This window comes from Netta rufina (assembly GCF_964035555.1).
Source record: "Netta rufina genome assembly, chromosome: 2".
Taxonomy (NCBI): Eukaryota; Metazoa; Chordata; class Aves; order Anseriformes; family Anatidae; genus Netta; species Netta rufina.
Window position 1 is genome coordinate 109,700,387 of NC_140124.1, and position 15,590 is coordinate 109,715,976.

The 15,590-nt window shown below is 36.5% G+C and overlaps 1 protein-coding gene across 4 annotated transcripts in view; it reads right to left on the bottom strand.

Moving 5' to 3' along the window:
* Positions 1–15,590, bottom strand: part of ESCO1 (establishment of sister chromatid cohesion N-acetyltransferase 1) — a 33,081-nt gene that overhangs the window by 5,016 nt on the left and 12,475 nt on the right. For 3 of the 4 annotated variants that reach the window (XM_084281275.1, XM_084281277.1, XM_084281276.1), the window contains 2 exons: positions 9,246–9,377; positions 1,903–1,992 (listed from right to left, as the gene is read on the bottom strand). In XM_084281275.1, the coding sequence (XP_084137401.1) occupies positions 1,903–1,992; positions 9,246–9,377 (222 nt within the window). Of the gene's footprint in view, positions 1–1,902; positions 1,993–2,582; positions 2,706–9,245; positions 9,378–15,590 lie in introns of all 4 variants that reach the window. The other variant, XR_014618191.1, reaches the window with a different exon arrangement.

Below are 15,590 nucleotides of genomic sequence, written 5' to 3' on the forward strand. Positions count from 1 at the left end.
GATGCTTTGAATATAGAAGATTAGCGGTGATCAAAGGAAAATTGTTTTCAAAACACGCTTTTAAAATAATTTCAAAAACTCCTGGTATCAGCTACTCTCTTTTCTCATCTAACCTTCATGCACCAGTTGTTTAATGACAATTCAGATTAAACAATTTGAAACATTAGGTCACCTTTCTTAAAGTGCTGTTACACAGCCACAGCACTGACCACTGTAGATGCTCTCAACTTTAACCATGCAGGATTACAGAGAACTCTGTCCTAAATGACTTCATTTGCTACAGCTTTCTTTTCCTCTGCCCCAATTAGTTTTTTTTTTTCTCAGCCATTTTAGTAAAAAAAAAAAAAAAAAAAAAAAAAAAAAAAAACTGCAACTATATGCAAAACTTTATACTGATGGAATACTAAAATTCAGACAAAGCCACCAGAAAAACTAAACTTAGTAAACAAACTTATCTGCATTAAATACTGTAAGAAAAGCCATAGATTTTTTTTCAATACAGCAACTTAGAAAATTCTGTTTTAGTCTAAAGAAAACCCACTGCAGTCACAGCTTGCTAATTTCAGGAAAACCAGAAACACATTAAAACACATAGATTGGAGTAGTACAACCAACAATAAAAATGTTTTAAATATTATTATCTGGAGCATAAGCCATGGAATAGCAGAATAACTCAGGTGGAAAAGTACCTCAAGAGATTCAAGCTCCTGCTCTAAGCAGGTTCAGCTATGAGATCAAACCCTGTGACTCAGGGTTTGAAAACCTCCACAGACAGAGCTGCCCAGCCTCCCTGGAGCAGTACAGATGTGCTGTGGGACAGTCATCTCCAGGTGGCCCTGCTTGAGCAGTGAGGCTGGACCAGGGGACCTCCAGAGGCCCCTTCCAACCTCAGCCGTTCTGTGAGTGCAGTACTGTGAGAAAGTACTTCCTGGTCACAGCAAATCAGCAGCAGAATGTGAGTCAGTGCCATACTACTGAAAAATGGAATGCCATATTAAGAGGTACTAACGCAGGCTAGCCAGCAAGATGCTTCTGCTCTACAGCCCGGCCAGTGTACTGTGCTCAGATTTAGATGGTGAGTTTCAAAAGAGACACGAGATATGGCACAGATGGAAAGAATCTAGTGGAAAGTATGACAATGATTAGAGCTCTATAAAATGATATTTAAGAGGGTAAACTGAGAAACAGCACACCCCTTCAATCTTCTTAAGGCAAAAACAACAGTTTGTTCAGGAACACAGAAGCTGTTGCAAAAAGGAAAAGAAGGATGTTACCTACAGCTGGGGAAGTATGACTTCCATGAATGAGCTAAAATTGCAGCGTGGAGATTCTGTTGGACATTTAGGGGAAATTTGTGAAGCACTGCAACAAAGCCTCAGGAAGTTATTAAAAAAAAGCAGAAGTTTTAGAAAGTTATCAGATGCATCATAACCAGAGCTGATCCTGCTTTGCACAGGGGAACGGAATAGGTGACTGAGGCCACTTTCTAACTGAATCTCTTTTTAGCCAAAAATCATCTAGGGAATGGTGCAGGTATTCACGCTGTGTAATAAGATCAATACATTTCAACCTGTTTAAATAGAGTAGATTTTTTTTTTTTTTTATTATACAAAGTATCTGGCAGACATTCCGTATATTAAAAAAATAAATTAAAATTCATTTGGTTGATGCTGTTCCCACCCCTGCTTTCCGTTCTAGCTCAGACCCATCCCCCTGTGAAGGGTGCAGCAGTGTATAGGAGTGAGAGCTCTGACCTGTTTGTGGAGAAAGCTACAGAACCACATCAGTTTTGAGTCCTTCAACTGCTCCCACATTAGTTCTACAAATTTTACATCCTCATTACTCAGAATAAAATATCAAATAACAAAATAAGACAAACAAGTCCAGACCTTTTCACCATACCTTTTTAAGTGCATATTTTGGGTCATCAGGAAGAACCATTATTATCTTCCCATCAGGATATTCAGCCAGAATTCTCTCCTTTTTCCATCCCTAAATAAAACAAAGATTTATCTAAACCATACACAAGATGTACCTTTACAAACAGAAATTGCATATTATTGTTCTAGACACTGAACTTAGGCAGAGACTTCGAACTATTTAGCAGTTGTTTTGCTAGTGAAGGAAACTTCAGCTAGCTTTTTAAAATGAGCACAACAGATATAATAAGATCTTATTTATAGTACAATACAACAGCCTAACTATAACTAGAAGCAATTTAGCAAAGTGTCTTATTTCCCAACTAGATTTTTCCCCCAAGGACTGCAGTGCAAACTCAATTTTAAAACTGAAGTAGCAAACTCGGCTCACATAACTGATCTCCAAACCTAGGTAATATTTATTTTCCAGAGTCCAGTGAATGGAAAAAACCCTAAGTTTTATTGAAAGATTTCTTTTTAACATAGTTACCTCCACAAATACACACTCAGTTTTAAAGTTTGGCATGCGAAAGACCTCCAGGAGGTTCTAAGTGAACTGATTGGCATGCAGTTGCCCAAAATGTAAGGAATAGTTTATTTTGTTACTGATCATAACTAATAAAGCCACAAGAAGGATACTATAAAAAAAAAATTTATAACTACCTTCTAAGAATCTAATGGGGAAGGAGGCTACGTTGTGTGTATCTGAAGTATAAACATACTCAAAAAAATAGAGGTAATTAACTCTTCTTCAGATCCACACTCGTGGTGAATAATGAGCAGTACCTGCATGGAAAAAAACAAAACAAAAAAGCCACTTAAATCTAGTAAGATGGGACTGGTAGATATTAGAAATCAAGTTGCTTTGACGGGACCTAAAAGTACTGAATGCAGAAGTAACTTCAGCCACTGAAAAGGCTGATCTACAAGTCTAACTCAAAGCAACTTTAAATAAAAAAGCCTTTGAAGAAACAATATTGATGGAATAATTCTCATTGAAATCTGTACCTTTCCACAAAATAATGTTCAGCTAAAGACCGAGCAATGGAATTTGGCACTGAATGAATGCCATATAAACTACCACAAAAAAACGTCAAACTTAGGTGTTACAACACTTGATCTGTATCTCAATGTAATCACACTGATTTTAATCCCTTACCCCAAACAAGACATGAAAAGAATAATTTTGGAAATTCACCTGCTTGCTGGTAGTCTTGGAACTATTTAAGTACAAGTTTAGCACCCAGCAAGGGAACAGTTGCAACACAGATACCATTTAAATCCTGCCTGCCTTTCTGCTCAGTAGCAGTTGCACTAAATGCCAAGACAACTACTAAAATTTGTATTATGACCTAAACATGAAGGGCAATGACCAGCAGTGCTACAATATCCATGAAAGCAGAGAAGTGCCATTGGTGGGACTGTGACACGTGCTTTGATTCTGTGAGAAAAGGCACGGACTTTGCCTCTCCAACTTCAAACGCCATCCTCTCTCCATTTTTTGTCTTTCACTGCCTTCTGGCTACCTGTTTGCCCTACAAAAGCTTTCTACAGCCTACTTTAAACCACCTGTGAGCATCACTCAACATGCCTGCAGAGAAATAAAACACGTCTGACAGTCCTTCCTTTACAGTATCCAGAATGGTGCAGGCCTAATGCCGAAAACTCTACTCTACATTTGAAGCTATGGTATTCTGTTGACCTAGCAGCCAGGCATTTCCAACAAAACGTAGTCTGTTCAGAAACATTTTCTATTACCACCAGACCGTTGTGACATGTTTAAGCAACAGCCTATTAGCAGAAGTCTAAATATGATTCAGTAAAAATGCAATTAATTGGGAAGATAAAATTACTCTAATACATATAACTTATTTTTATTATCGTCTGCCTATTTATTTTCTTAAGTGATTATCATTATATCATTATAACATCAGACCACATTCACAGGAAGGGCAACTTCTAAATTCAAGTACTTTGAAATTTATTCAGAAATGTATCTTTTAGATGAAGTTCTTCAAAAACTTCCTGCGAACTCTAAGCTCATCCAAAACTTTCAGTTCATTTGGTTTACATCAGAAAGGGCATTTTCAACCCTTATACCTTTGTTTTTGATGCAGCTTTGTGTACTTCAAACAAATGAACTAGTATTTCATCTATCTTTGCTTTTTCAGTATCCTTACTGTTCAGTCTTAGTAAGGAATGAACTGTGCTCCTTTAAACCAGACTAATGGAAATAATGCACAAGATTTGTCACTGCTCTTTCATATTCTAACATCAAAGCTTTTAAGGAAAATGTTCTATAGCTTCAGCTGGGACAGATCCTATTAAGTATCTACAATACATCAAATGCACTTTAGTACCAGTATCTTCCATGTGGTCAGAAGATGATTTCCCTTAACACACTTATTAATTTAAGAAAAAAAAAGACTTGAAACAAAACACAACAACCTGAAAGGTATTTCAATCACTGAGAACTAAAGTAGGACTCCTTAACTCAGGAGTCATTGCTACCGGAAGAAACAAAAGCATTGTATCTGCAAGGTGTTTTATAATCTTCTACTACAGCGTCAGAAAATTGTTCTTCCCTTTCTTTTTGCATGACATTACTATAGGGCACTGGGACTTTTTGTTGCACAAGGCGCCCAAGCGTTCATGTACATTGCTTGTGATACACCAAGTTGAAAGGAAAGCTGTTGTTCCTGTCAGGACACATGTTCGGCAAGGCCCGGAGTAAAAGTACATGGCTGCACCACCCTTCCCTGACGCTGGAAGCCTGTGCTTAATTAACAGCAGGCTACCTGTAAGTAGCTGTAACGTGGCTCCTATAAACCTCATCGCCACAGGTAGGCAGAGCAGTGCTGCATCGTGTGTGGTAACAGTTGCAATGCCCTCCTCCTCGCCATCTCACGGCTGCTTATCCTACCGGTACTTCATATACAAAACATGCCCTGAAAAGCTAACTTGTTTTTTAATCTGAGTGTTTCAAACTATCCTGTACCTTTTCCTCCCAATTCATACAAGGCTGTGCTTGCTTATTGAAGTGCAATGGCAATAAAATTACAAAAGGAAAAAAAGTAATTCAGAAAAAGGACAATAGAGCGTGGCAGTTGCTACTGCACCAGGACACAGCAGTATGGACAATTAGTAATTACAACTGTGGCATGCAGTGCAGTGCTTTCACGGGCTATTATATATGTATGTAACAACCAGTGTAGAACACAGTGGGAAAGATGGCTCCAAAAGCACTGCAGCTGATATGTCAGGTGCTCAGTTTCACACAAAATATGCTCTGCTTATAGTTTAAGATATAGTTTGTGTCTTATGCAGATTTGTCTTTAAAAATACTTAAATAAATTAGAAGACATGGAAGACTGCTTGCACAATTCCTTGTTTTAAAAGTCCTTATGTAAGAGTAGGACAAATTTCAGCAAATCTGCTTTTATATATGTTTTTGTTTTTTAATAGGTATGTGTGTATGTATGTCATGGAGTAGAGACAAGCCAGAACTATTTCCCAAATGAATACATATAGAGGAAAATTGGTGGTGTATTTTTCTTACATCATTTTTTCCTCAAAAAACATTGAAGAACTGAGGAAAACTTAGTTAATACGGTACCATTTTTGATTTTAGGACTAAGAAAAACATTTGTAAAATTTTCTCCTAATAATCAGGTTTATTATGAAATGTTATGATAATTTGCAGCAGAGAAATGGGCCTACTGCATTCTTCTTCCTGACTTTTTCATCAAGTTACAGATGTTCTGTCGTTACTTCCTCCAAGTGTAATGTGGAAACTGAAGTTTTGACTGCGGAATGCATTCAGATCCGTGGACGTAACCATTGTTTTAATACTGTTAAAACTAAGATTCTTACAGAAGATAGCTAATGGTAAGAACTTTATTTGAAATGTTATGTTTTATTTTGCATACATGTATCAATTTCAAAATTAATGCAAATCAAGAGAAGCATCAAATATTAAGATGACATAAAATTCACCAACATCTTCAAGCCTCACAGATAGGCTTGGATGCTGTTATAGCAGAATAGCTACTTAAATCTTAGACAGTTAAGTCATTAGCCCAATCAACAGCTTTGCCTAATTTTGTTCAGTTCAAGATATTCTTAACTAAGAGGATGAGCTTGAAATACAAATATATTAACTGCATTCACCTCAGGCACCTGGATCCACAGGCATTTTCTAACTTAAATATTTGTCTCTGCAACTTAAAAACCTCATTAAAAACATTCTGCTCTTTAAAAAAATTGCTGAGATTAAAGTGATGGTAAGTGGTGTTACAAAGATAGCTAGATTTGTATTTATTTATTTTTTAAACCAAAACTGAACCACTTATCCCTCCTACAGTTTTACCACTGGAGTTAACATTGGTATGTACATAGTCATGCAATTGCAAGCACGTTCTAGAATGGCATATTTTTTCTGGAGATTTTCAGATGTCTGAAACCAGAAGGATAGTGAGACAGACTCCTATATTGTCTATGGTAGTGGATCAATCTCACACTGCCCTATTCCTGCTCCAGGACTGTCCTCGACTACCTTACCCTCTTGCTCTTTCAGTTACCACGCTTCTGTCAACAGAGAATGATACCCTTCAGGAAACTCATAGCAGTCCTTGCCAATATTCTATTCCCACATTTAGAAAGTGCCATTATACTTGCCAAATTCTCTCTTTCCATATAATGCCCACAATTTCCTTTTTGTCTCTATCAGCCATCAGTGACAAAGTGTGTAAAGTGTGTTTTTCAATATCATCTCCTTGTCCTACCTCTGAAGACATTATAGTATTTTTAGAGATATCTAAAAAGGATTTTTTAATAAAGGTTTAAAAAAAAGTTTTAAAAATATGTTCTGTTGAAGAGAATAAGGTTTATTATTTATGTGCAGACTATCTTCTGGCCACTCAGTACTTTTTAAAAATAAAGGCAAATAAAAAACACAAGCTTTATGCAGGCAGGCTAGACACAAACAATTATGAAGTCCATTTTCACAGTTCACAGCAAGAGAAGCTCTAGTGTGATAATGTACACAGCCATCTTCTTGTGATTCAGTGAAATGAATCATCAATAAAACTACCAGGCACGTAACAAGAGACACTCAACAGGGAGAAAGGCTGACACAAGTCTTCTCAAGTCTGACTGGGACTGCATCACATGGCATGAAGAATGTCAATAACAGGAGAATGAAAGATGCTTAGAAAACATTTCAAAATGGCCTCCATATCAACAGCAATGACAAGTGTGTTAACTACATAAAAAACAACATCCAGAGAGCTAATGTAGTAAGATCCCAAGGTCACCTGCGTCAACCTAAGACCTTTTCTAGTACAATTTTTAAACTGCATGATGTTACTGTCCCATTAACACTTTGTGTCAGGGAAAGGAACACAGTCCTATTTTCAATACAGTAACTCTACATATAAATCTTTAGAAACCAAGCAAATCTCCAAATCATCCTTCCAAAAATTCTCACTGTAAACCTCCTACCAAGCAATCATTCTTCTGGTATTTCTGGGCAACTAAGAATTAACAGATAGAGACATGGTGTACCGATTCACTGGCAAGAAGGTTTATCTACAATTCAAATTATTTTTTAAGAGGAGGTGAGAATGTTTCTGTCATAGACATTACTAAAATCAAAAAAGAACCACCAACTATGGGTCAAATGATTAATATTAAAGATGTATCTACTTAGCAAGGCAGAAAACTGAGTCAATGAAAATTTTATAAGGAAAAAAAACAGAGATGAGGATTTACAGACTCATAAGGCTCCTTCCTTTGTGTTATACACCACAGTTACCAGCTACATCCTCACTCCACAGCATTGTCATGAAACACAACTAGACTCCTAACAGATTCAGAAATACAAATGTTTACTCACTGAACTGACAATACAAACAATTTGACTGAATAAAAATTGTGAAGTTTTAACAAGATACCTAGCAGCTGAGGAAACATTTGGTGTACTTATAACAAAGGAAACTTTCTCTAACTTATGTATAGTTATTTACAACTGTTTTAAGGAAGTCTGCTCTTTCACTTTTTTGTTAATCATGCTGTTACTCTAGACTTACATACATGTAAGAAATTTCAGCTCTTCCAAGCTCCAAAATATTCAATTTCAAATTTCAGTGCAGCTTCCTTCCACCACGTGAACCTAGCAGCTTTAAATAACTACTGAACTCATATGCCAGCTTCTGTCCAGAAGAACTAACACCATCTTCTATGACTTATCTTTACATCTCCAGTAACATTCAAGATCCTAAAATACTTGGGGTTGTGGGGAGAAGACAAACAGGAATATTATGAAAAAACATTTCTGCCCAGTCTCATCCTACAATGTAGTTACTGCACATCAGAAAAGATCTTTTAAGATGTCTGGATTATTCAGCAAAAACTAACCAAGAACAGAACAAATACCAAAATTATTTACTAGATAGTTTCAAACACTTGAGCTATGAAGATATATTTTTGTATTTATGAATCATGGGATAAAATTGAGCTTGAGATTTAAGAGTAGCCCAACTGCCATTTGGCACGTACATGAAATGAATTGGTGGCCTCAGTTCAGTTATCCTGGAGGTCTTATCTACTCGAGTGTAGAGTACTGAAGGTAACATGTGTGATAAAGAAAATAGACTTTGTGGATTCTGTTCTGGATTTCAGACATGTGAACAGATATTTCCTGAAAGTCTTGTAATATCAGCTACTGTGAAATAGCTGATTTTACACCATCCTTAGAATTGTAGAAGGTTTTTCAAATCTGTGTTTTAATATGACAGATACTCAGCTATAACACATATAATGAACCTATAGAATAATATTTTAAATTTATATTTAAAGATTACAATCACACTACTAATTTGGTATGTGATACACTATGACGTTGTATCAACTGGATTGCTAGGCAGCCTCTCTATTAATTACACATAATTAAGACAAATTTAGAAATCATCTAACATTACACGATTACAAAAACAGTCAGCTCTTTATCTGACAATTAATCCAACCGCTGCAAGAAGCAGCCTGTATTTAGCGCTTTCAAACAGTAACATTATTTTGTCTTCCTATCACCACCACGTCCCCATCCCACAAGACTAAGGAATTGTAAAAGATAGAATACAAAAGTAATGCAACACCACTATCCTACTGAATACCTTTCTAAGTGATGTATAGTCTGTCTGCTATGGCTTTGGAAACTATTTCCAAAAGTGGACTTGTGGCCTCCTGTGATATTAATTTATTAAAGCACAACAACATAATAATAGGAATAGTAACTAGCACACAGGAAGAAAAGAATTTTTTTCTTACCACATATTTTACGGCACTTATGAACTGGTTATGAAAGAGCAGGTGTTGGGTTTCATCCTCCGGATTTGAAGCAGTGTAAAGCATTCCACAAATATTACAGGAAATAGCACCAAATCTCTTCTGTCCTGCATCCTATTGAAAAAAAGGAAAAGAAAAAAAGTTATTTGTCATTTCCAAGCACAGTAAACAAACTTCAACAGAGCTTCCGCCTAATAAGATACGCCTGTTATAAATGTATAAACAATCTTCAGTAAAATCAACACAGAGGCTAAAATGGAGCGGAACACAAGAATAAGTACAGAATTTAGAATTCCATCTTCTGAAAATCCACACAGCCTCAAAAAAACACAAATCACAAAGGAAACAGTAACCAACATCAAAATTAAGCCTTCTCCTTACCACATCATAAAGAACCAACTTCTCTTTTACTTCAAGAAATTTTAAAAAGTAACTCTTCCGTTGTTACACTGCTTGCAGTGAATATAAGCATCTTTCATACAGAAAATAAATGAACCACATCTAGACCCACACTATTTGGTGTTCTCTATAGCTCTGCTGCTGCTTGTTCTTTTGGCTGTTCTTTTTGAGGTAAGCCATTTTCCTGAATGCTTGGAAGGCTACCATACGTAACAAACATTACAGAAATAATCATTAAGACCAGCAATATGTCAGCAACTGTTGATCACATTTTAATAAAAAACAGGTATTTCAAGGCAATCAAATAGCATTATGATTGTTTTAAAAACCTCTCTCCCCATTACTTTATAGTTTGTACAGATTAAAAGCCTCATATTTAAGATATTCTCAGGACTTAAGTCTTCACTCTTAATTGGAAGCTGGTAACTATCATGTTTTAGTTGCTATCTTAATAGTCCATGGCTTATTTTTCATATACTGGATAGCAGCTACAACACAAACAGAAGATCATATATTTACTTGTAACCTTTGTGTTATTCTCCTACTCTATAACCAACTATTACCAAAGTAAGGGCACTACTCAGTACCTATTGCTTTGTGATTTAGTCATTAAAACAGTACTATCAGCTTGCAAATATACTCAGATTGAGGAGTCAATGCCTAATAAAGAAGGAAGTCCGTTGTAGAAAGTGCTCCTTTGCAAAGAGCTAAAGAATACCAGTTAGCCTGAAGTCTCTAGCTAAAAATGCATGTCTGAAGGTATGGCTTAATGTTCCAACACAGTTTTATTTTTATTTTTTATTTTTTAACTACATTTGGATGTTGAGATTATGAAAGCAACAGTAAATGTCACTTTTAATCTATTTTAACATGTAACAGTATTGTATGTTTCAGGGTATAAAATTGCTATAAAAACAAAACACTTGCCACTTTGTTTTGTTTTAAAGGAAACTGACCTCTACACCAAATCAAAAGTACACAAATCCACAAGAAAACTTAATCACCTGAATTTAATTTTGATTTCTAATAGTTGATTTATTCACAATCAAAAAAGCCCACTTTACAGATAAAACCATTTTGTAATATTGCAGAAGCATTTACAAATCACTTCTTACTCCTTCTATCTTCAGAGATATTTTTAAGCAAGTCTAAGAGCTAGATGCCAGCTCAGTGCTCCACACAACAGCAACTTATTTCAAGTAGTCACTAGAGAAGTCCAACATGTAGGTATCAGTTTCTGTCCATGAAGAGACTAAAGGTACAACTGCTTTGGTCATGCAAATTCAGAGCTGGACTTCTTTTTAGGAAGTTCAGAGTTGAACAGTTTCTTCTGACTGGAAGTCAGCCAGAAGAAAGAAGCTGAATCTGAGAAGCCATGGCTTTACTGGGATGTCAATTCGTGTGTTCATGTGTTTACAGAAAGACAAACGGGTATATATTAATTTTACAAAAGAAAGAGAAGAGGTGAATCCTGAGGTCAGATTTGCAAAGTCAGAACAGGAAGTTTCTTAAGGTGTAAAAACTGAACCCAACACATTTTGTTCTACCTACAGATTTCCTTTAAAGCAGCAACATAGTTCAAAACAAGGAACCAAGCTGGCCACCAAGATGTACTGCATTTCAAGGGTTTATACATGAGAGGAGAAAAGGCTGTTCAGCAGGAGCTGCTGATCACCTTAGGATGAACCGATTGAATCAAACCAGTAATTCCTATCTTGAGGATGGGGAACATATCCCCTATGTCTAAGGTACAGTAAGAGAAGAGAGAGTCAACTCTGGTGCTTAAGAGTACACTTAAAAGAAAAATTAAAAAATCAGCTACATAAAGCTGCTCTTAAAATATCAGTACAGTGGTTAAGTTTCATGAAACAATTTCTGTTCAGATTGAGCAGTTTTAAGTATTTAAGCTATAATATCTATTAGTTTGCTAACCAAAAAACAATAGCTATGTAGGAAGACATCAAGAATTAGGGACAAGAATATCCTCAAAGCTATCAAGCTCCTTGGCTCATCCTATCTAACCTTGTAAATAGATATGCAGTGGGGGAAGTCTCTAGGAATGGATTATTTCCCTGGCATGGTACTGCCATAATTTACAGTCCGACTTTCTTGGATGTTGTATCAGTGTTTTATTTTGTCCTCAAAAAGGATTTCACTGATACTACAACTTTGGCATGCACTTAAAGGGTGGCACACACAGGTTAATACTAAAAACCTGTTATAGGAGCATCAGAAAAACACATGATAATATCTAAAGCAATCTTCTAGACTCTTGTAGCCTTAACAAATGGTGGTTATACATTTTAGCAAATACTTTGCAGTATCCTGCGGGTTACAAGGATGATGGCCTTTTTGTGTAAATTAAATACTATTTCAAACCCTCACCACAGGACATAATGCTTCAGGGAAGGAAAAAAAAAAAAAAAGAAAAAAGAAAAAAGCTCTGTAAATCTAATGCGGATTATTGTACAAAACAGGGCATGCAAAATAAAGTCAGGAGTTACGAAGAATACATTTTCATACTTGAAGAAAACACCTAGAGAATCTATTTTCAACCGTATGTCACTGCGTAAGCAAAATGAGAAAAGGAACACATCAAGATATAAGAAGTGTTCCTGAACAACAATAGTTCATTCAAGGTTGCCAGTCCTCCCAAATAGGCAAACAAATGAAAAAAAAAACAAACTTTATGCACTAGACATGACAGTAAATAAAACCCTTTAAAACTGAGATTTGGGGAATCAAAGTCAAAAAAGCCATGTTTTTTTGAAGTTTTAAAAAAGAAATATTGAAATGAAATTTATCTTGCTTTAACTTCAAATCGATGGACTTTAATATTCTCAGCAAGCACCAGATACTAGGTACTGGGCAGTAAACTGTTAAAGCACTCAATAAAGGTTGTAAGAATTTTGACTCTCAGACCTTACTGCAAAAGACTTTCAGAGCTGCATTTATGAAAATGTGTAGTGATATGACAAGGAGGAATGGTTTTAAACTAAAAGAGGAGAAGATTTAGATAAGGCATTAAGAAGAAATTCTTCACTCCAAGGGTGGCAAGGCAGTGGCACAGTTCGCACAGAGAGTCTGTGGATGCCCCATCCCTGGAGGTGCTCAAGGCCAGGCTGGATGGGGCTTTGGGCAACCTGGTCTGGTGGGAGGTGTCCCTGCCCATAGCGGGGGCTGGAATGAGATGATCTTTAAGGTCCTTTCCAGCCCAAACCATCTTATGATTCTACGAAAACTTGAGGTTGCAGGAATAAAAATGTGTTGCTCTATTTAAATCTCAGTTTTCTAAACAATAACAATAAAGATCAAAGATACTTTTATTTCCAAAGGAAATTCTGGGAGTGTAGATGACAATTGAGCATTCCTGACATATCAGGCAATCATTAACGTAAGCACAGGATATCCAAGATCCACTGTTTCAGGGCTAACTGTAATCAAACATTGCAGCAATGTCATCTTAATCTCCAGAAGTTTTTCTCAATTCTGTGTTAGACAAAGAAAAGTCTTACCAATATCTTCTTTGAGAAGGTGCATGTCTGCTGATCCTCCATATGTGGAATAAGGAGCCCTGCAAGCAAAAAAGGCATTTGGTGCCTCCGTAGTAGACAAAAAGGGGCCCTTTTTTTTTTTTTTTTTTTTTTTTTCCTCTCTTCAGGCACAGATTAGGTCACCTCCTTCTTTATTACCTAGTGTGTTTCAGAGGAAGATTACTTTTAACTCTTGCCTTCTCATAGAGCAAAGAATAAACCCCAGCCATAAAAACAGGCAGGCTGGCAAGGAAATACAATGAAGAGCAGGAAGGAGCAACAGAAAGATTTTGGGGCTCTCCACAGAAAACGAAAATGTCAAAGAATGCGATTTCAATGAAAGATGCATTCAAGACAGAAGCTGACGTGGGGATCCCCTTGCTGACTAGGAGGATCAGAAGACATGACCCAACTCAGAAACAAGTTTCACTTTGAAATGAACTGCTGCACATGGAATTTACAACAGCAGTGACAAAGAAAAAAAAAATAAAACATTAGTAACACCCCTCTTTCTGAAAAGCTAGTTTAGCCAACTTGAAACTTTCAGAACTGTTATGTACCTGATTTGATAGACTTGGAAAAAAAATGAAAATGGAGGGGTCATTATCCATCATGAAATGACATCATTAGTCATTAGCTAAAGCAGTATGAAAAAAATACAAAGTTAAACAACAAACCTGCACGATATTTACTAGGGATGATCAATTCATTCTCAACCCATATAAGAACATAACTCAAGTATATTACAGAGTGTGTTTCACTGCTAGCAGCCTTGCTGCTTCAGTTCCTGTAGCAGGTCCCAGCTAACCGTATGAAATATTCTCTCAGAAACTCGCAGGACCAACGACACTGAACGCAAGCCACCTGAATTTGCTAGAGAAGGCTGGGCTCCTGTGCTGGAGCTGAAATGGGAAGGAGTGACTGTAGGAGAGGATGACCGCTCCTGCCCCACTAAGGACAGAGCTGTCCCAGAGGGTAAGATTTGTGAGAAGTGAGGGAGAGTGACTTCTCTTGTCTCTACTAAACTCCCTCCCTGGTCATGTTCTTACTGGGACTACAGGAAAGAACAAGAGACAGTATTTAACTAAAATGAACAACAAAACATTGCCCCTGAATCATTCTCCGCTTCTTCAGAGAAACTGCGAACCAGACTGTACTAGGGCAAGGAAGAAAGCTGCAATTTTAAATGCTTCTTAGGCAACTTTCTTCAGACTCTAAGAAATCACTTTTACACTTCCTTTATTATTTCCATCAAGGATTGTGCTTTCAACTTAAATTAAAACATTTCATTTATATATTATCTGTTTCAGTCAAATAAGAAACTATGCTAAGCTTAAACGAAATATCAGTAGGCAACAATTCAAGTATGATAGCCAGGTGTGTAAACTGAATTAGCCTACACACCCCTTCTACATATAGCACCAACTCAAACCCCAGAATCAAAAGCATCTTGTATCAAGCCCTCCTGATCCACGCATTTGCTGATATTTAGGGATATGTAAGGATCTACATTTCTTAAACACTTGCTCCCATCCAGGTATTAATTCAATCAGATCTTTAGAAAGGCAGAGAAGTCTCTATACTATCTTTTTATCACATAAGTGATTTGTTTTCACTGTTCAATCTTTCTACATGATCTTCCCGAAAACTGTTGAGTATCATTTTCAAGAGACTAGCTTTATTTTCAAAGGAACAAATCTCATCTTATGAAAATTGAAAACATATGCTTTGCATATTTGGATTTCTTTCAGTTTCAGAAGTTAAAGGAACAAGTAATTTCATATTCAGTTTCTCACATTTGCACATGAGATTCAAGTATTTGGAAAAAAAATCATTTTAGTGCACTACTCTATATTGCAGTTCAGAATTTCACTTAAGATGTCAATCTACTAACCATACACCTAGTACTTAAATGAAGTGTGAGAGTGCAGTCCACAAACATTCAGAACAGACTGCTTCTTGAAACACCAAGTAAAGGATTTGGAACCTAATATATTTGAGACCTCAGTCTGAATTTCCTCCTGAAGAACTGATCGTACTCCCCTAGGTCAGAACCTAAATCTTTGGACATCGCTCTGGGTACCGCTGTTGCCTATCACACTTTTACAAAGGTCGTTGCAGCATTACATGCCTCCTTTTTTTTTTTTCAGCTTAAGTGCAACACTCAGAAGAGCCTTGCCTTTTTAAGATGTATAAGAGCAAGCAAATTTGAAGAACACAAAAAACAGCACATTGTCTTAGCTCTGCCTCTTTAAAACAACAGTAATTTAATGTTTGAAAGCTGCTTAGGTAACTGTATGAGGTGTAGCAAGAAAGAGAATGGTGAAAAAACAGCTACTAAGTACTTCTACAACTGGAAATTATAGTTTTACTTCTTGCAGTCACAGAGCCCAGA